This window comes from Hakea prostrata, chromosome 8, assembly GCF_041222555.1.
Source record: "Hakea prostrata isolate BN-2017 chromosome 8, UWA_Hpros_2, whole genome shotgun sequence".
Lineage (NCBI taxonomy): Eukaryota > Viridiplantae > Streptophyta > Magnoliopsida > Proteales > Proteaceae > Hakea > Hakea prostrata.
The window spans coordinates 7744777-7767418 of record NC_142607.1 but is presented as its reverse complement, the minus strand read 5'-3'; the positions used below and the strand labels follow the sequence as shown (position 1 = coordinate 7767418).

The following is a 22642-nucleotide window of genomic DNA, read 5'->3' as shown; positions in this document are numbered from 1 at the left end:
AATTGATTACTCTATTGTAGTTCTTATATGTTTATCCCAATTGCTTTTGCCTTGTGCTCTTTGCGTGGTAGTTGTGATTTCACTCATGTATCAAGGGAATGAAACAATTAGCTAAGAAGGCCTCTTTTTTCTTGTCTTTTGTATGAGAATATTACATATGCCATATGTGAGGGTAGAAGTGTTGAACTCATCACCTCTCCACTAAGGGATATGGATGGCCCAATTAATGTTGTGCAACTTTTTAGCTAAACTTTGTTCCATGGATTTCGAGTCCGGTTTTGACTCGGCCACGAGTTTTTTGCAGCTAATGAAGTGTTTCTTTTTGCCTAGCCACAGAATTGTTCACTAGGTTCTGGGTTGGATTTGTAAACCTTAGACCAATGAAAATAATGGAGTGAAACCTAATCCAAGGGTTGAACCCTTTTCTAGGCTTCTTCCATAGTTGACCGGGTCGACCTTTCCGAGTCAATTTGAGTCACTTCAAAATGAAAAATCCAAGTATCCAACGCAACCACCGAGAAGAAACTTCACATTGGAAAGTACACATTTCTACCCAAATTTTCAAAATGTTAGATTTCCAAAAAAAAAAAGAAAATATTGAATAAGATATGTTTAAAAAAAAATTTGGCAAATGAATATTAATTTTGAAATTAATTACCAAATGTTAACTTTTGTAATAATTTTTTTGGTCAATTAATATTCTACCATAAATCACCTAAATTATCCTCAAGCCTTTCATTGTAAACGATGAAACTAACAAATGATAGGAGGATTGAAAACTATAAAATATAAAATGTTGTCAATCTTAAAATTGTCAAGAAATTGAAAGATTTCATAAATACTTCTCACCAGTATTTATATAAAAGACTTAGACAACAGTTTGGGTAGTTCATAATAAAATATTAATTGAGCATAATTAATTATCACAACATTTGAGATTTGGTATTTATCTAAGAAATATTAATTTGAATAAAAAATTTTTAAATATTTTATTGGGTAAATCTTTTAAAATCTAACCATTTAAGAAATTAAGACATGAATAATCTAGAATGATGACGGGTATCTATCAGTCGTTTAATCAAAATCTATCGTAATGTCAAATTGCTAATGGAGGGTAAGTAGAGTGGTTGAGAACCTCACCTCTCAGTGGAGATGTTGTGGGTTCAACCCTTGTCGTTGATGCACGTCGAAGAACCTGCATGACCCAATTCATGACTACCACCGTCTCCTAGGACGACAAAGAAGGCCATCTCTGGAGGTATGAAAGGGATATATAACCCATACTCAGCTAAAAGGAGGAACGAGGGTAAGCTCTACACTTTACAGCTTTCATTCTCTTGTTGGTTGACCCTTAAGGGCATGGTCTTCATCATCTCTAAGGGGGTGCCCGGTTCCTCAATGAAGTCTCTGATTTATAGGTCCGGACTAACTTGATCGGCGGAGGTCACTTCCCGTCCTCTGAGGCGGCCCACTTTTCACCCTGTTTTGGCCTCAGGATCGAAGGCTAGGATCGAGAGCAAACCATGGAGCTAAGATCATATTTCTTGCACCAACACGATGACATATGTAATATCCCATCTCCGAAGGCGCCTGTGTAGCCGAGGGGAAAACTTCAGAGAAGTAATCCCAAATACACGTCGGAGAACCTGCAGGACCCAGTCCTTAGAGTTGAACTAGTCGATGCTGATCTTACGACCCAGTTTAGAATATTGACCGGCACGTACAATTGTTTAACATATACGAATAGCACTGTAGCACAACTCTCTCTCTCTTCTCTTTCTCTTTCTCTCTCTCTCATGGGGGGATTGAAAAAGGTAACCTTTGTGCTGTGACGAGAATCTGATGAGTGTCTTTGGCTGTTTTGCCTTTCTGTTTGGGTGATGCAACTGACTTTGCTCCTACTGGAAGAAAACTATAAAAGGGAAGCCTGCGTTATCCAGTGACAGCGAATCTTTCTTCTTTTTTACATCTTCTTTCTTTCCGAACAAAATAAAATCAATAAAAAAAAGCAGAGAGAAGAAAAGCAAGAGACATAGTTCAGGAGATTTAGGGTAATTTCGTAATATCCAAATCACCAGTGGTGTTTCCGTTATTTTGTCCAAAACAGTACCTGTTTATTTAAACCGAAAGCTGACTCAGCTTTTACAAGTTTTGGAAGCAGAAGATTCATGGAGTCATGGACGTGTGAAATCGACATCGGGATTGTAAAGATGGGTTCGTTGGGTGCACGAGGAATTTCCGCCGCAACCCATAAAACCAAACCAAAACCTCGACGTGAGTGGAATCGTACGGACGATCGAAAACCTAAAATACGTAATTGCCCCTCCGTGAATATATCTTTATCCGTTGTGTCCCTTTCGAGATTGCATTTGTCATTTATGATGATCTTTGGTTTGGCACTTTGGCCTCCCTCATGTCTTTATGGGGCTTTTAAGAGTTGGAGCCTTTGAGGTTTAAAGTTCAAATTTGAGGAATAAATCTTCTTAGCTATAATAATACTCTTCTCTTTTTTAGATCTTTCTTTCAATAATGATGGTAGATTTTTACTCGAGTCCCTAGAAAAAGAAGGAAATAAATAGGACCACCTAAATTTGATTTAATTGGTATAAATTCTTGATTTGGTTTGGCTTATGAAAAGAGAATTTGATATTTAGGAAAATATCATGTTGCACATCTGTTTCTAGTATTGTCCAAAGAAGAAAAAAAAAATATTGAATATTTTTTTAATTAAGATAATAAAAGCATTTATTCAATTCCCCCAAGCATTCATCTTCATCTTTCCTGGCTATCACGCCTCTTTAATCTTATTCAGAAATATACTAATGACATGAAATACGATAGACTGTAACACAGTTAGAAAATTTGCACAAGAGTTGACCTCTTGCACATAATATATGAAGGTACGATCCTCAGACTAACCGACATACTCAATTATCTCAGCCACCATGCCCAAAACATACTAGGGGATACGATAAATTATGTTCACTGTTTGAACAACAGTCTCCAAATCATGCCGTATCTAGACACGATTCAAATGCAATGCTTTTTCCTGGCAAATTCCAACCAAGATTGCCGTTAGCTCCATAAGCAAGATGTTTATATTCTTTGATCTACCAGTGACCATGAACACCATAACAATTCTATGGTTTCTCCCTATTGTGCTATATCTTCCCATGTCACCCTTGTAGGATCTATCACAATTTACAGCCACACACCCATCCATCCAGAGGTTTCATGGGGGCAAAGTAATCATTCCACCCTCATCTCAAGTAAGCTTCTCTTGGGCAATTATTTTTCTTTCAACCACAATGAATGTGAATGCATTCATGTAAGGTTTTGAATGCACATGGGGGCTTATGAAATGAGTAATTTCGATAATATACTAAGACGCTGTAGAAATTTATGAACCCTAAAATGATGTAATGAATCTTTCTTATATAATAAAAAAATTTAAAAAAAAAAAAAATCTTCCTTTCACCCCTTTTTTTATTAGGAAAAAAATTGATTTTGCTATTTCTTGAAATATAAAAGAATATGGACCACATAAAGAAATTGAAACTACAATAAACCCTACCATATATGTACTAAAGATCTCTATTATTAGAAAGATGAAGGACCATTGATGGGCCCTCTCACAAACCCTTTTTTAATTGAATCAAACATTGTTGATAAGCACAAATAGGGAAATAAATATTTAGTATGAAAAATCAAAATAAGATAAAAACTCCTTTTTTAAGAAGACTAGGTCACTAGAGTGCAATTGTCACCACAAGGCACTTTTTCTTTACCATGGACATGAACCAAACTGAAAGGAAACCATGGGACCTTCAGATCTGGATGGTTAAGTCCATTTACCACTTTGAAAGGGCTTCTTATATTTTCCATGATGGTGACTTGGAACAAGGAAGCTCATGGGGGTGGGGGCCACTTATTTATTATAGAGTATTTGAAACCAACCAAATATCTTTCAAAGATTAAGCTAATATTGACTCAGGCATCCACAACTTTATGTGTTTCTTATTTGTCACACTAACCCACTATATTATATTATAACATTTCTCCATTAATAAAAATACAAAATTTTATATATGTGGATGATGTTTTTTGTTTTGTTATTCTTTGATGACGATGGTGAAAATAAATTTAACTTTTTTTATCGAATCTTTAAGTCCATAGGGTTAGGGTATATAAAGCATGGTTTAGAAGCTTTGTATAGATTATTAATGGGTCCTCCCACTTATTACAATTCATTGGTTGTGAATTGATACCTCATGTGTGGGCCTCAAAATTGAAAGCCATATATTGAAAAAAAAAATGATCTTATTTGGTTGGTATAGTTTAAGATAAAGATCTCTATTAGGCTTTCTATAGCTTACGTTCAGATAAATGACGATGTGTAACGGCATCCATACCCTAATATAAATTTTTTTTTTTTTTTTTTTTGTCTGAGGTTCATCTGGGCCAGCTTTTGCGCACCTCTATTACATTCTTAGGCTGAGCTTTGTCGTTCGTAAAGATCGAACGCATGACCTCTCCATTGAAAAGTATATATCTTAACAATAAAATATATATTTTTTTGAACTGCTCTTGTGAATGGCATTACGATTTAGTAGTGATCCTCTAATGGTTTTGCCCCCCAAAAAAAAAAAAAACTTCAAATATCAACTTAGCAAGTGATGTGCTGTTGAAGTAGAGCAAGTCAATTTCAGTTTTTTTAAGGGTAAAATGGTCAATTTGAAATCGGGCATAGTGTGTTGGTTTTTTTTACTCCCTCACAACCAACAAGAACTTACCTTTGGGCGAGTGAGAGCAAGTACAGCAAGTGTAATTATAGGAAGAAAGAAGGGTTATTTGGTAATGTGACGACATAAGATTAAAACACTGTGAAAGAGGGTCCCACAGCTGTCTTCTATTTTAACTAATTTTTATTTTAAGAAATAATAAAAGAAAAAATATATAAGTAGTTTAAAAGAAAAGAGAAAATGGGAGCAGTAATATTTAATTAATTAACGTAAAAGATAACTGGTTTTGGAGATAGTTGATGTCTGGAGACTTTGAGTTTGTTGTTGTTGTTGTTGCAGAAAAGCAGGTGTGTGTGTGTGTGTCTGAATTTTGTTTATTTTAGATTTAGATTTTATAAAAATTTTATGTACCAAATGCAAGGAAGTTGGAGAGAATCTAGAATGCCCATTTCGTTCATTCACTTCCTCAAACACCCAGAAAAATAAATATAAATTAATAAGAAATCTTAAAGGGCAGAAGAGAAAGAAAAAGCAGAGAATAAAAAGAGACCGGATGTTGACAAATTTCATGTCACTGTTCTTAGAAGGTCGTTTGTTTTTGAGGAGATTTCTTATCTGGGATCTCTCTCTACGCTTCTTCTTTCAGAGACTGGCCCAGCAGATCGAAATCTCCCATCTTTTCTTCTTCCTGATGACGATCTAAGATCCTCCAATGGCGTTACAGAAATACCCACTTCGTTTTTTTCGCTTTTCAAGCCCTTCTGCTACTCGCGATTCTTCCTTGGCTTGTTCTACTTCTAATTTTGCTTCGGGTAGGCTAGGAGTTCCAGACGGAGACTGTGAATTTTCATGGACAGACTTGGGTTTCTGGGTCGTCGTTGGGTCGTCCAGTATCTGTTAAATCCGCGGCGTATCTACGAAGAGGGTTGATAATTTGATATAGGATGTGGGTCTGAGGTAATCTCGAACTTTCTACGTTTTGATTTTTCCTTTTCGATACTTGATTGTGTCCTACTTTTAGTGTTCTGGTTGATCGTTCGAAATTTGTTTGTGTTCTTGTTTCACTTTGTGTTACTTGATGGTTGGGTTAATTGACTAGTTGTGTCTGAGCATTCGTCTATTACGGTAGTCTCTGGTCATTGATTGTTTTTTTATTGCTTTCGGCTTTTTCTGTTGATGGGGTTGCCTGGTGATTTGATTGTTTGGATTTGGATTTATCTTATTTCTTCATCTTCTTCCTTTCCTAAATAAACCTTGGATCTAATTTACTTTTGCCTTTCCTTATATCTAGACAGAAAACGAAAACAGATTTTTTGTTTCTTCTTGTTCATAGGATTCACGAAATTCTAGTACGTTTTGAATAGTGATCTTATTTATGCCGTCTACAACTCCATCGCATCCCACCCCCCTCCCAACAAAAAGGAAAAAAAGGCACTTCATAACTGTGATGAGCTCCTTAAGTGTTGAAGTGTCTGAGACTCTGATAGCATTATTCAAATGTTTTTTGTTGTCAATGTTGAAAGTGAGACATTGTATTCCCATTCCATTAGAATTAATCGTTGGGCTTCTTTTCTTCATCTACCTCTCTAAAGAAGCATATATTTTTTTCTTCTTTCTGATTACGTTTATTGTGAGCTTGATTGACATTCTGGTTGACTATTTGAAGATAGACTAAAGCCACAACTTGCAGGAACCTATCCTTTTGTGTTTATGCTGGATATGTTCTTCCTTTTCAGCTTTATCTTAACATTCAGTGAATATTCTTACTCAAACAATTAAAGAAGGGGTGGGGTGGGTGGGTAGAGGTTTGTCAGTGTTTGGTTGGCGATGGATGATTACATCGTCACTCTGAAATGAATGGTTAACCTTGTGAATTCAAGGCAGAGATGATCAACTATCTAGTTCACTATTATCAAATTGTGGCCTTGAAGTCGGTTCTGACCAAAATTACCTAAATTACCTTTTGCCATGAGGAGTTGCTTTTACATGCTATATTCTACTGTTGAAAGTTTCCTTTATTAATAATTATTGTTATAGTTTTTCTAGTCATTGTGGTTTCTCTAGGACACCAATTATGGAACTTTCAGTTTCTACATTTGATATTCAAAATTTGCGTTCTAGTTATACGAATGGGCATGGTTGCACTTAGTTTCTCCTTTTGCCATAGTTAGCATGGATTATGTGCAAAACTGTCTGTTTATTAGCTTTTTTACATAAATTTAATGTAAAATGGTACACTTGGCTACAGAGATCTTCCATGTACGTATTATTTTTGTGTGGAAGGTGGGACACTGATGCTTCCTAGTTTTGACTTCATTAATGTGAAACTTTAAGGTAGGTTTTATTTAGGATGGCAGCAATTAAAAGGCATTTACAATCTAAAATACTATTCAGAAAACCAATTTGGTTTTTGGAAGATCCAACTTAGAAGCTATTTACTTACTCAGGATACTTGTAGAAAGGTATAGAGATCTCATGAAGAATCTCCATATGATCTTTATGGACCTAAAAAATGCTTTAAAGTTCCTAAAGAGTTGATCTAGCCATTTCTAAGTGTTTCAATTAAATACGTAAACTCAATCAAAGATATTTATAATGGGGTGATGTACGGACTTTAGGGGATCAAAGTAGTAAGTTTCAATTAATTGGATTACATCAAGGATCAGTTTTAATGGCTTATTTGTTTGCTCTTATTATGGATGATTTAATCAAAGATTCAAGTTGAGATTCCTTGGTTATTTCTTTTGCTTATGATATTCTTTTGGTAGATGAGATTAACATAGGGATTAACACCAAATTGAACTTATGGAGATCAGCTTTGGAATCAAAGGGTCTTAAGCAGAGAGAAAGTCAAGTATGTCGCGGTAAACTTAGTTACTCTAGGACAGATAATGAGGTGAAATTGACGAGGAGATTTTGCTGAGTGATAATTTTAAGTATTTGGGATCGATCATAAATCACAAGGCAATATAGACGATGATGTTTGTCATGGTATTAAATAGGATGGGTGAGGCGGCATGGTGTATCTTGAGTGTTGTGTGACTAACTTGTTCCCATGAAACAGAAAGTTAAAAATTTATCAGACTGTCTATGATAATATGGTGTGGAGTGTCAGGCAATTAAGAGGCATAATAGATAAACTCAGTGCACTCAGTGTAGTTGAGATGTGGATGTTAAGATGGATGTATGGTAAAACTATGAGGAATAAAGTAATAATGAGACTTGAGAAGTATACATGATAGTCATATGAGGTGGCATGATCATGTCTAAGAGAGGTGGTGAGAAAAGACATGTGTAGCTTAGGCTTGGTATCAAGTATGATCTTGAATAATGCCATGGTTGTAAACTTGATGAAATCTCATCAAGGTTTTGAATATCTCAAGTATTCCAATATAAGCAAATGAAAAAGTTAAGAATTTAAAAAAAGGAAGTATGGAATTTTGGTAAAAAATTCAGCCTGTGTGATTTTGGTGAAATTCCAGTTAATTGCTACTTTCTTCCCTATAGAAAGATCATATCTCTTGAATGAGACTGTCTTATGCATGGAATTTCAACTGTGAAGGCCATGCGTGGTGGCCTTTTAAGCATTTAAGCTTGTTTTTTCCATTCTTTGTGACATCATTGTCGACAAACATTGGGAATCACATTATTGAAGCTCCCAAAATCATCTTCTAGTTTGTTCTCATTCTTAGGTGAACCTTGTTCTCCAAAATTTCTTTCTTTTTTTTTTTTAAAGAAAAATATGATCACAATATAGATTACATAGTGATGAATTTAAAATGTCATAAACTATAGGCTGATCTATAATCTCAAAATGCACCCCCTTTTTTGGCTTCAAAAAATGGATTTCCTAAAAAAATTTAGGGGTGAAAATAAAAATATATATATGTTAATGATTACTACTAATTATTTTACTATGTTACTAGATGCTTGTATTAGGAGTTGTATTAGGAGTCTTAAAGTATTGATGTGTTGAACTGGTGATGTCATTGAACATTACGTTTTAATGCATTGGTTATTATGCATATTTGACACTATGGTTTAATTATTAACTGCATTGCTAGTGTTTATTGCTTATTGTGTATGTCTTCTAGTGCCTCGTGAGATGTATAATTACACATTTAGATTTGACCATATATAGACAGTCAAGAGTGCAAATACAGAACACTATTTTGGTTAACTCGTTTTGCAAACTAAGCATTCAAATGTGTGAATATGGCTCAAGTTAGGGATCCATGAAGATTTGGGGCTTAGTTTTGCCTAAAATGCGCTGAAACATATCAAAAGAATACCAAATTTCACTGGTATTTCAAGTATTTTGGCCAGATTGGAACGCTGAAGCTAAACGAGTTCTCGAATCTTGATCAGAGCTTGTTGGAGGATAAGGAAACACGTAGCACCCCCATGTAGTTGGGATACATCTGAGTTGCTGTTGTACACACTAATGCCAGAAGGTGCTCTTTCTTGACAGAGTACTAGCAATATATATATATATATATATTTTGGGGGGGGGGGGGGTGTATTACATATATATGCCGCCGGTAGGGTTTGAACCCAATCCTCTCCAATGATAGATGAGATTCTTAACTGTCCTACTAGCCCTCCATTGGCAAGTGTTAGCTTGGTTGAAAGGCGTGGGATTGGATTAATGATATGACTATGGCCATTTGGTTTTGTTTCCAAAACTTTTATGTTGTAATCAGTTACAGAATCATAGTAATGGTATTCTGGATCTGTACCATCAAACTGATTTTACTGGAGTGTAAAAGAGATTAGTGTTTCAACTTGTGTATCAAAGTTCAAAATAGTTTACTTAAGTGAAATTCCATCTCCATTGCTATCTTAATGCTTGTTCCAAAATGAAGATTAACTCTGCAGTTTCTGAAGTATTTAATTTTTCTCTACTTTCTCATGAACTTGGGTTTATTTTCTTTTTGGTTTTTCCCTGTGGTTTCCGGCCAAGATAGTCTCATTCACCATGTGATATGCTTACAGGCAGGTGTGGAGGGGATCTTTTATGCATGAAAAGTTTATCTTTGTGTGGTCCTTATGCTCTGTAAAATGGGAAACATGTATATATCAGGGTTGGGTTGGGTTGGGGTGGTGGTCTGGCACGCCCAATGTGGTACACTGGGGTTGGCCTCGATCTGAGGTTTGCTATGCTGGAAAACAGCCCCAGCCTGAGCTAGGGCACAGCTCTTTATGCGTGTTATGGATATAAAGTAGTCATGTACTTGCATCGTATCCTATCATTTGATTTTATACTAACACTTGTTTAGTCATTCAATGTTAAACACTTACCATTTGTCCTCTCTTAGATGTTGAACCATAGTTGAAAAACTAGGATTTTTGACTTGACTCCTTCCTAGAACCTTGTTTTCATAATTGGGTGTGAATAGCTATATCAATATCTAATCAATCCAATTCGGGGTAAGGCCTTTGGTCTTTTGCATAGTGTAGAAGTGCACTAATATATGCATTTAGCTTCTTAAAATAATTTATTATAACAAATTTCGCTTATCTCCTCTGACCTATCTGACAATTACAGAAACCTCTCCTGACAATTATTCGATCTCTCCTACTTTATAATCTTAATGGTACCCAGCCCCAGTTTGTTGTTGTTTAAGTAATGGCTGAGCTTAATCTTGTTCTTTTCATTGACCATACTAACCTTGCTAGGGTTGATGTTACCCTTTTGCTCCTTTTATGAGTTACAATGTTGCCCTCATATTTACGTTAGTCTCCTCTTCTTCTTCTGACAATATCACCTCCTATCCATCCTCTGCAAGACTGTAAACCAACTGCCTCCTGACAACTCAGCTGCACCACCCACCCATCCCTTAATTTCAATTTACAACCCCACCTTCACTGCCATCCCGTGTTCTCTTTTTACTGTGCCTGGGGAGAGGGGTAAGACTTACCACATCAGCCAAACCAAAATCCAGCTTTTTGATAAAATTTTCTCCGTCTTTCTCATTCTACATCAGTCTGACTGAAGTAGGGCCAGTGGATTAAGGTTTGATCCACCATTGAATAATAATAAACTCCAGTAAAATTTTATTTCAGAGTGAAAAAAGGTGAAAAAGAACTCAATAACAGAAAGCATAAATGGCGACCAAATTATATAAGCTTGAGCTTTAAAAATGATGTTGCATCAAATGATGGGAAGCACCATCATATTGCCAGAGGAAAACAATGTAGAATAACTGCCCATGGCTCTATGACTGGGCATCCAGCGGCGATCATTGCAAACTCACCTGTAATCCCTTTACAGTCAAGTGACCTGACATTGTTGTTCCCAAACAAGTGCACAAGTGTAACCATGCAATTGCAAATGCCGTTATCACAGCTGCCATTCCACGGTGCTCCATTGACCATAAAATGTTCTATACTCTTTAAGGCTTCAGGATTTATAGAGTCGAACCTGGGTTGCATCCATTCCAATGGAACTAGAAAATTTTACAATCATATGGGCTTCTACTAGTGGAGGGTCCAAAACTCCTTGTTCTGAAGCCTCGGCAGCTCAGCCTCCAAATCCTCAAGCTTCCTCTTTTGATCTAAAGGTTCACAGCTGCTGCCTTTGATTTATTACAGTTAATTCTACCCATTGCAACACAATCCCTAAAACTAGCTTGGCCCAACAAAATCCCACCCAGAGTTCCAAGAAAGTGAGCAAATGGTTACAGAAAACAACACAGAGTCATAGGATGAGATGAGAGCTATGATAGAGAGATTAAATGTTGGATTTTCAGTATGATTTCTGCTGCCATTAGAGCTCAATTTCAAGTGCGATGAAGGAGAGAAAGGGGAAGACAGAACGATTGTAGAAACTCATCGGGTTCGAAAAACCCAGAAACTCTAGTGATGGGGGCTGCAGAGGGGTTGGTGGGTGTAGTTGCAGGAAGTAGAAAGAAGAACAAGGTCTGAAACTCGGAAGTAATTTGAGAATCATATTCCTGAATTTCTGGCTCATTGAACTTAATGGAGTAATAAGCCCTTGATTACCCACATTTTGCCAGCTCAAGAAGAAAAAGAAGAAAGTGGTGGGGTTATGGAAGTATTGAAGCAATAATAATTGAGGGTAAAATTGTCAAATCATCTTTTTTCTGATGCCATTTAGCATCTGGGATACAGAAGGCTTTTGTAATTGTCAAATAGGTCAGCGAGGTTACTGTAGTTGTCAAAGAGTTCTGACCGAATGCACCAAGTTCTTTGTGACTGGCATAAATGCTGACTCTATAATGACTCAGACCTAGTGAAGTCAGTTTCAACACTAACCGAGTCTACGCAACTCATGACCATGTTTTGCAATTTTTGATGGCTTAGTAGACTCGCCCTAGTTTTATATTTAAACATGTCATTTTTTCCTATTTCTCTTAGGGTTTACCCAAGTTTGAGGCTCACACCACTGCGGGGCCTGGACAGGGTCATAATGTATGCCAAGATTCTATAACCAGTTCTGACCATCCAGAGACTGGAGATTTGGTTGAAACTGGTCAAAACCTGGATCTTTTCCCAGTCCAATTGATGAGGTGTCTTCAAGGCCCAGTTGTGGTTTTTTTTCCTTCTGTTTATTTGAATTTGTACAGCCTATTTTAGATCTTCTAAATGCAATGAGTGAACTATTTTTCACACATATACACACGCATGTATGTTTTTCTTTTTAGGTTTTGACCCAGGTTTGATATTGTATATTGTTCTTGGTCATTGGATGGTAGCCTCGACATAGACTTGTTTATGCCAGATATCATTTAAGTAAATGGTTTTATATATATATATATATATATATATTTCACTTTGAATTCATTTACGCTTAAAATTTAATTCATGAATAAGAAATACCCCCTTCTCTCTACCACTCCCTAAATGATTTTTGACATACAGAAGGTGTTTGTGAGAATAACTAACTTATATAGCATCTGTACTGGATTCCATTCAGGTTCCTGAGTGCCAGTGGGGGTAAGTGACAATTATGTGGGAGTTTAGGTCGAAAATTGCGAAATATGGTTGATATTTGGTTGAAACAGGAAATTTTTTAGACTACAGTTCGACCTCATCTCAGATTTTTTGGAACTGGCATATCAGTGGTTTTGACAGAGTTCTTGTTCCATGATTTACAGAAACACTCCTGCTCTTGGGGGTCTGTTTCCTCCCTGCTTTCCTGGTCTGGAGCAGCCTTTTCCATTCTACTAAGGCCCGTCCTCAATTTTTTTATCTGCACTTGCATGTATAATCTCATTAGACAATTTAAACTGTGTATATTGGATTTTAAGTTGTCAGGCTTATATGGAGTGAATTATATTATTTATGAATTTATAGTCATATATAGTATGTATAGAGTATCAATTTACAGTTATAGGTGGTCCAGTAATCAAGGTATCACCCCAGACATCCAAGCTCTTTTGTTGCCTTGGGCACCTGGGCGAGCACCTTGCTGTCTTGTTGGTGTGGCCTTGCTTTTTGGACCCTCACCAATATCAGGGTCACCTTGATAACTAAGACTATATAGTCTGTTTAGATAGAGTTATATATAGTATGTGTGGATTTAGAGTTGTATATAGTATGTGTGGATTTAGAGTTGTATATGGTAAGTGTGGATTTAGAGTTGTATATAGTATGTGTAGATTTACAGTTTAATATACCATGTATGGACATACATGTATATTATATAGATTCATAGTTGTATATGGTATGTATAGATTTACATTTGGCTATAGTATGTATGGATTTACAGCTGCATATAGTATGTTTAGATATGTGGTTACATATAAAAATATCTGCTATGAGTCAGCGAGGAGTTAGGCCTTCATGTGCCCTGAATCCTTTATATCCTGTTCCAGGCCTGGTTTTAGTCCATTCCATGCTAATCATATTGACATCAATTGTGTTCTCAATATTTATACGAAGAATAAGTGCAAGAGAAGTACTTTAATTACAATACCTTGGAACTAACAAGGGAAAGTTGAATCTGGAACTCAGGGTACTCTTAGATATGGGTGCAATGCAGAAACCATCCAATCTGATTAGTTCAATCATTAACAGGTAAAATAAGTTTATAGATAGCTGTTCTGCTTTTCTTGTTCAATTTAATATGCTAGGTCTAGTTGCAATGGGGCCGTATCTGGTTTTCATGAATGGGCACCATCTATTGGCTTTGAATCTGTTTCTTTTACTTTGAAACATCTAGTGTGATAGTTCTGAGCATACTTATATGTGCATATCTGTGCATATCTACACATTTATATAACATGTATGTGTACATATCAAATTTTAGCATGTCACATCTAAGGTAGCAAGTATTAAGAAAATGGAATTAAAGGAACAATGAAATGGAGCCTCATATTTGATGTTGGTATTTTATTATGCCATTATGATTTTGATGAGAGGGTTTTCCATTTGTGAAGATTTGCAGCATGGTGTTGTTTCAGATGGTTTTAGATGGTGTTTGTCAATCATCCTTTGTACAGTCTCACTGTGTCGTTGAGACTTATCTTTGAAGTTGTATGATATGTGCACGGTTCAAGCCCTTTGGCAATTCTCTCTCTCTCTCTCTCTCTCACACACACACACACACACACTCCCCCACAGTCACTCACACCCCCAACCCCCCCTGCCCGGAATTTATGTATGCCTTTATGGTCCTGAATGCAGCTTTTACTTTGCATGGGAAAATGTTGTCATTATCATAGTAGGAGCTTGATTTTATGAGTGGCTCTTTATTTTGTACTTGCTTCTTGACAATCTACAAGGTTCTGAGTGTTCATTATGAACCCATTACCCCTTTCCTTAAGTGAATTATCGTGGAAGTACGATTCTGTGTCTTTTCTTTGCATGTTTGTTAATTCGATTCTTGCTTATTATTAGCAGTTATTATCCTTTTTGTATTTTTGTCTTCTCTTCTCAAATCACAACTGTGTAATTGCCAGGAATGGGAACAAAAGTACAGTGTAAGAGATACTTGCCGGGATTTTGCTCCATGAGGGACCTTAATGCAGATGCTAAAAATGGTAGTTGGCCTGTATATTATGATGATAAAACCTTGAAGAGTGGGCAGTATTACAATGGTTTCCTGCCGATTCCTTCTACGGATGCATATTTAGGTTATGATAAGGAAATGCTGAAGCAGACTATGCTTAAGCATGAAGCCATATTCCGGGATCAGGTATATATGATTTTATCTTTTCATATTCAGCTAGTAAATTGACTTGCAATTCCTTGCTGGGTCCTGGGGTTCCAAATTTCAGTTAGTTGTGTTCTCAGGACACCTGATTTCTGATTCTAAAATTGGATCATAGGGACTAAGATAAAATTGTCCAAGTTGAGCTGATCGAGTTTCTTGAGCACTTGAATTTGTCTGAATTTCTTATTTGTTATTCAGGTTCTTGAACTCCACCGTCTTTATAAGATTCAGCATGACTTGATGGAAGAACTTAAACGAAATGAAGTAAAAAAATATATGTTCTCTGTGGAGCCAACACAATCAAGTCCCTTCCCCTCACAAATTCCATCGGAGGTTGTCCAAAATATGTGGCAAAACCTCAGAACCAGATCATCTGTTTCTGGGACTGAAAACGTTCAGTCCACTTTCAGTTCTGCAAAAGAAAGTAATAAGCAAGCAAGTTCCATGCCATCTCAAAATGGATGCAGTTCAAAAGAATCGAAGCTTCCGAGAAAAATGATTGATCTCCAACTTCCAGCCGATGAGTACATTGATAGTGAAGAAGGGGAAATGATTGAAGAAGAGAAACTTTCTAATCACAGGACTGCACCTGAGACTGATGTACTGCTTTGTCTTGGCAATGATGACAACCAGAACCGCACAGGGTCTAGTTTGAAAGCTAATCCATGTTTATGGAGCACTCATGGATTGGCTGATTTGAATGAGCCCATTCAGGTTGATGAAGCAACATCTTCGGCTTCTGTTGATTTTGTGGGTCCCTTGAACAGCAACGGAGACGTTCATTTGCATGGTCTGCCTGGAAAACCAGATTCAGGGATCCCGGGGTTGCCAAAGGAATTTTTGAAAAATTGCCAGAAGGGAAGGGGTAATGGTACTTGCTCAAGTACTCTACGTTTAGAAAGTGAAGGAAACAAACCCGAATGGCTATCCTATAATCCTGGAGGTAAGGATTCTTCATCCACTTAGTTCAGCATGTCTATTGATTTAACCTCTGAAAATTTTGGTGATCTTGAAACTTTACATCTTTATATTGAAAAATTTTCCATTTACACAAAACATAGTGGTTAGAGGTCAAGTCTATTTTCCTTCGAACTTTTCTGTTGTTAGGTTCTAACTGATTTGTGGGCTATTATGTTTTCACTGTTATAAAGATAAAAGGATGGGACAAAATAAAGTAGTAGAGAAATGAGGATTCCAGAATATACCTGAAATGGGCATCAGATGGTTCCCAAAAATAAGGCAGAAATGATTAGTCAGGGAAATATATCGTATAATTTCTCTATTGTGACTCTGGTTGTTTATTTTACTTGCTTAGGAAAATCTTCCCTTTTTACCTACAAATAATGAAGATTTTGTATAAATTCATGTCTGTCCATTGAGATATTCCTTTTGGACATTTCTGATTATTTGGTGTGTTGTTGATTCTCTATAACGGCTTTGTATTTGACGTTTTCTATGTGTTCCATTTCTCACCTATTATGAGAGACATTTGGTTTTTCTTTTGAAATTATAAAAAAATAAAAAATAAAATAAAAAAAAGAAGAAGAAGAGAGATTTTCCCCCCCATGTGGCAGAGGGTATTTTTTTTAGCCTGAAGTTACCATGCTATTAAAGGTGGCCTGACAATGGAACATGGACTAATATTTTATACTCCCATAGTCCCTGCCAATGTATTTGTGTTTGGGCAAACCTGCCAATTTAACTTTACTTCCCCTTCCATATTTCTTTTCTTAGGAACATTCTACTCTTAATTTGGTTCAATCTTCTCAAGGTAATAGGCAGGTTTAGGGGACCACCAAGAAAATTGATCATATTTTACGTTGGAGTTGATTTCCTTCTTAATTTAGAAAATGGTGTCGCAAAATTTCATTTAGGTTTTCTTTATTTTAGATCTTCTCTACTTTTAACTTCTCTCTGACTGGATATCATGTTGCTATACCTCTCTTTACAGGGCGAAGTAGGAGTAGCTTAAGTTCTTTATCTCAGAGTTTCAGTCAAGACAAATTGCCTACAGTCTCTGAACCAGTACAAGTTGACCTGAAGAGATCACATGAACTTCCAGCATTTCTCCGATCTGATAGGTTTTCAAGAGAGCCATGGAGAGAAAGGGCAAGTTGTAATGCAGAGATTTCTGAAAGAAATAGCCCTTCTACTAACTATCCTGGATCAGTGGTGGCTTCCAATATGCCTGGTCAATATCCAACCATCCATCAGTTTGATGCATCCAAATCCCCATCTGTTTCATCTTGTAGAAAGTCAATGAGTTGCCTTAGCCAGAATGCAGTAGCGGTTCAAGCACTGCCATGTTTTGACCCTTCTGCTTCATCAAGTAAGAGCTCCAATGTGTCTATCCAACGCACTGGGATCTTTGGAGATAAATGGAGTCTTGATAGCAATTTGAGATTGAACCCTGATTATGTAGGTGACACATCACATTGTAATGGGTTAAACCATGGTTCCCACTTGGAGTCCAAACATTTTAACTTACCTAGGCCTGGCTTTGATTATCCGAATCATGGTGATGCCAATATTTCAGCCTCTAAACATTCTGAAAACCATCATGCAGAAAAGTACTTTAAAAGTTCAGATTGTATGGATGTGAAGTTTGCAAAGGATATGAATCTGAATGTGGCACTTCCAAATGGCTTCCATGATGGGGTGGTTCTCCAACGAGATATTGCCACTGATGGACAGGGGAAGCATGAGGATCAGCCTGGGGTCTTGCATTGGCTCAGAGCAAAACCAGCTAACAGTGATGGGCCTACTGGAGGAAAGCAAAGTTCACCTCATTTGGGATTGAATTTCTTAAAAGAACATTCACAGCCGTCTCTGAATAAAAGTGAAACTGGGAGCAATCCTAGTCTGAGTTTTATTCGGAATCTGATGTCAGCTTCTAGTCGTCATGATGCTGGGCCTAGGAATACCGAACCCACTTATTCAACTGATAAGAAGTTACTTGGGTTTCCTATTTTTGAAAAGGCTCACATTTCCAACAGTTGGTCATCGTCTTCTCTTAGCTCCCCTACCAAATCCCGTCATTATTCATCTGTGGTTGAGAACACTGAAAATGATCAGAAGATGGGTGTAGCTCATGTTGACTTGTCTCTTGATCCTACATTGCAGGACTCAGTAAAGAATTTATCTGCAGTGTATGGGATTGAAAAGAAGGGAATGGATAATAGCCATACAAGCTTTAAGAAGCACTTTAATTTGAATGCCTGTACAAATGAAGAAGAGATTCCATCAGAATCTTCTGTTCCAACAGAAAAAGTGAAGATTGCAGTTTTAATAGATCTGGAGGCTCCTCCACTTCCTGATACAGAGGATGTTTACATACAGGAGGTTCTTCCTTCAAAGGATGACTGTATAGAGAACCAGCCTGAGGAACTTGTTCAGTCATCACAACTTGGAGTTGGAGAGCCTTGTGAAGAACTTGCCAGAATAGCTGCTGGGGCACTAGTCTCTATTGCAGCATCTTCTGTCAGGATGCAGTTGGAGGGTTCCTCTTCCCAACCACCAGAATCTCATCTTGGAGATGCCTTATCTTGGTTTGCTGAGGTTGTAACTTCAAGCATGGGTGATCTGGAGAGTGGGGGCAGGGTAACTTTGAGGGATGAGGATGGTCGTGATCATAATGAGTTATCCCCTGAGGGGTTTGACTACTTTGAGTCCATGACATTGAAGCTGACTGAGACCAAGGTGGAAGAGTACTGGTGTAGGCCCCAGGCTCCAGAGAATGTGGAAGAAGTAGTTAACATTTCAAAGCCCAGTCGACCACGAAAGGGCCATAGGAGGGGAAGGCAGCGAAGGGATTTTCAGAGGGACATCCTACCGGGTCTTGCTTCTCTCTCAAGGCATGAGGTGACGGAAGATCTCCACACAATTGGAGGGCTGATGCAAGCCACAGGTCAGCCTTGGCAGACTGGAGTGACTAGGAGGAATGCTGCTAGGAGTGGATGGGCAAGGGGGAGAAGACGTTCAAAGGGCCCCAGTCCCTCAGCTGAAGCGATTAATGTCTGTGCACCTCCAGTGCCACCCCCTATTAGTAGTGAAGTGGTGCTGGAAGACAGCAACTTAACAGGGTGGGGGAAGCCACCTAGGCGGCCCCGTCGACAGAGATGTCCAGCCGGTAATCCTCCTTCTCTTCCTTCTTTAACCGCAGTATAGAGAGAGGATTTGCTTTGTGCTTTGAGACTTATAGAGGATATTTAGTTGGGAAATCGGCAGTTGTTTCTATGGCTTTTGGGGGGGGGGGGGGGGGAAGGTGAAGATTGGTGGGAGCCATGGGATTTTCTTCCTTGTACATGTCTTTGAGCCCCAATTTGGGTGCCGCTGGTTATTTGTGTTTTTGAGTTTTTACCAACTTGTATAATTCGTAAATAATGTCGCATTATTCTTCTAAGATATGCATACATTCACCAGATAGCAGTGGGGTTTGGATCTTGTAGGATTGGTCTTTGTTTGTGATGTGTTTTGGAAGTAAACCCCTGCATATTCTTAAGATAGATGTCATAGAAAAGTTAACTCTTTTTCGTTCCCCCTTTCTTGGTGGGTGAAGGCTCTCTCCTTGTCATTAATTGTTATTTCTATTGAATTTTCTCTTCTTGGCATTTGCTTCTCTGGTTTGCTTTTACTCAGCAGCCTTCGATTTCAAAACAGTATTACTTAAAAGAGTCCAGTGCCAAACCATTACGACACCATCAGGAACACTAAGTTTATCCCAACAAAATTTAATCCGCTACATGGATCCTTGTAATGCCAAGAACCACAAAACTTACTAGAAAAGGGAAAAAGCATAGCAGCATTGGCAAAAATCAAGGAACTTCCCACCTATACAGCTTTTCTAGATCCTTCAATCTGAATTAAATCACCTTTCGGTGTTGGTGAATTGTACCTCAAATGACTCGGAAGTTACTAGTGCCGTTCATAACTATGCTTCAATATGATCCAGGTTTCCCATACCTACATTCTTGTAAAGATCTTTGTCTCAATACCTCTATGTTTTTTGGTAATGATAAAAACAAAATATATTAAACCCCAGTAAATCCAGTACATATATCAGTTTCTGGATTAGTCAGATGCATACTGGTACTGCTGCAGTTAGTTGTTGCCTTAATTGCTGTATTAGTGAACCTAGCTAGAAGTTTTGGGGGTTTAAACTGCCAAAATGAGGCGTCAGGTAATCTAGTCTCTATATCTACTAACACTGGAGCTAGATCAAGGGGCAAATGCTTCTGAGGCGGCATCGTTGAGGCATGCGCTGCTTCATCGATGTTATGCCACACACCTCATGGATCTGGATATTGGAGGTGCTTGTGTGTTCTAGGCCTTCACTTATTGCATATAGCATTACTTCCAAGCTGTTCCCTTGGTCCTACGTTCTTGCATTAATATATTTAAAGTCGCCTTCACCTACAATCCCCATACGCCATCCTGCCTTATTTAGAAATTCGTTATATACCCCTGCACATAGTAAGGTAAAACACAAGTCTATAAGCATAATGTTGCACATTGTTATGCATATCATAAGGTCCCTCCGAGATAACTTGCCTTAAGCTCTTGCATCCATTTTTTGATTTTTTCCAAGACCCTATGATGGTTTGGTCTGTGCTTATTACTCATTACAATATTTCTTTCCATCCATAAGAAATAACAAGTGATCTCAACAACAGAAAAATTGGATTGTTGGTTTATCTAGTTGGTTGCCAACTAGGAGTTGATTGCACAAGTGCAAGATTCAATCATTGGCAAAGTGTTGCTTTCTCAGCCCTAATGGTCCTGCAGCCAAATTCTTTTAGTCCATTTGCATGAAAAGAAAACATGCCAGAGAATTTCTATCTTATCTCCACATAGTTCACAAAATTTGTATATCTCCGTTCATTGAGATTATGTAGATCAAACTGGTAACCTTGTATTTAAAAGATGCCAAAAGAACTTAAATTTAGGGTGCAGTGGTAACTTTCAGAAAAAATTTCCACCACTTTGTGAACTCAATAGAAATTATAGAGTGTTTCTATTTCATCAATGATCGCCCCGCCAACTTAACAGAGAATTCGCCATTGGTTGAAAGAAGAGATACCCATAAGTCCTTTGACTGGTCTAGAGCCAAGATAGAAAATGAGAAGTTGGAATTTAAAAGTTGAGAGGTACTCCTTTTGATGTTAATGTATTGCATCATTTGTGCCATTGTATTGTCATGTGACCATATTTTTGCATAAGGGTTCTTCTTAGCCACATTCCTTGCCCTTGATAGCCAATGGTCGTACAAAAAAGAAGGGTCTTGACCATTCCCTACTTGTTGCCTCACCATGAGTTCAAGGTCGGGGATGGTACTACAAAGGCTGTTCCATGGCCAAGATCCCCTTTTTTCCCTTACTCTAGGATTAAAAAGATTGGAATTAGGAAAACATTTGGTCTTAAGGATTGAGGCCCACAGGGATTGAGGTTTAGAAAGCAACTTTCATCCTTGTTTTAACAGAAGTGCTTTATTGATATCCTCCGTCTTCTTAAAACCTAGACCACCAAGATGCTTCACCTAGCAAAATCTCTTACACAAAGAATCAATATGTTTGCAGATCTTTTTAGGGCCCATCGGTGTTGCCCTCTTCCAACGGGTGTTGGGCTTTGGTGACAAACACTGCTTATTTTTCTTGGGTTGGGTTCTTTGTTTTGGACCTTCCATAGTTTGTCTTGGTCTTCTTCATTTCGTATTCCCTTGTTTGGGTTTCGTTTGCTTCCTCTGGCCTCTTTTCCGCTACCTCTTGCTGTACTTTGAAGGTTCCATTCGCTTTAAGGTCAAGCTCCTCTTTTCGCCACCTGTTTTTGTCTTTTTTCTGTATTGTTCTCTTCCTTTGGAGGTGTCCCCATGAGTGCCTAATGAATTTAATTACATATAATATTCTAATATGGCCTTTGATATTTTCTATTTTATTAGATTTTCGTGATGTCCTATACTCTTGGGCACTCTTGTTGAGTCCCTCCGGGGCCCTCCTCATTGTTCATGTATAGTTTTTGCAATCACGGTTGTATGTTATTTTAGTTCTAATGATTTATCCAGAGAGGGGTTTCATGGGAGTCACTATTTCTATGCCTTAGACTGTTATGCTTTCTGCCCTGTTTGGTTTTATCTGTGGCCCTGCACCTCCAGTTTTGTGGCTCACAGCATGAGCCCACTTGTCTTATGGGTTGTATCTAGACTTGTCATTATTGGTTATCAGTTGCTTTCAATCCTTGATATATGTTCATTTAATTTTCAGCATATGGTCGAACATTTCATTTTCTTTTGGTTGTTTTCATTCAATCCTGTTGTGTTTCATTGTGTGCTCCTCTTCTATATCCCTTTCGTGGCTGGTTGCGTTTGTCTGTGGCCCCTTTTTTGATCTTGTGGGTTTAGATTCGCTCGGCCCTGGTGGCTTGGGCCTCCTGTCCGTTGGGCCGGCGCTTTTTTCTCGTCCTTTCCTTTGTCCCTTTCTTTTTGCCTGTCCCTATGCGTGGTCCTTTGCTGGAGGTCTTGCCTTTTGTTTGCCTTGGGTTTGCTCTTTTTTTCTTTCTGGTTCATGTTGTTTTCTTCTGTTGTGCCGGTTGGGGCAATCGGGATAGGCTGGCTTCGGCCGGGCGGGTCGCTCCCCTTTGGTCTCCGTGTTGGTTTGCTTGCTTGTTTGTTCGGGTCCCTTTCGGTTAGGGCAAGAATGAGCTCTCTTAAAAGCAAGGCTAGATTGGA

At 37.9% G+C, this 22642-nt stretch overlaps 1 protein-coding gene across 1 annotated transcript; it reads left to right on the top strand.

Annotated features, from left to right (window-relative positions):
* Positions 1 to 5067: 5067 nt before the first annotated feature.
* On the top strand, positions 5068 to 19162 carry LOC149006603 (uncharacterized). Its single transcript, XM_089165616.1, has 4 exons — positions 5068 to 5699; positions 14669 to 14904; positions 15121 to 15865; positions 16874 to 19162. The coding sequence occupies exons 2-4, from the start codon at positions 14671 to 14673 to the stop codon at positions 19087 to 19089; spliced, it is 3195 nt and encodes a 1064-aa protein (XP_089021742.1). The 5' UTR covers positions 5068 to 5699; positions 14669 to 14670; the 3' UTR covers positions 19090 to 19162.
* Positions 19163 to 22642: the final 3480 nt, after the last annotated feature.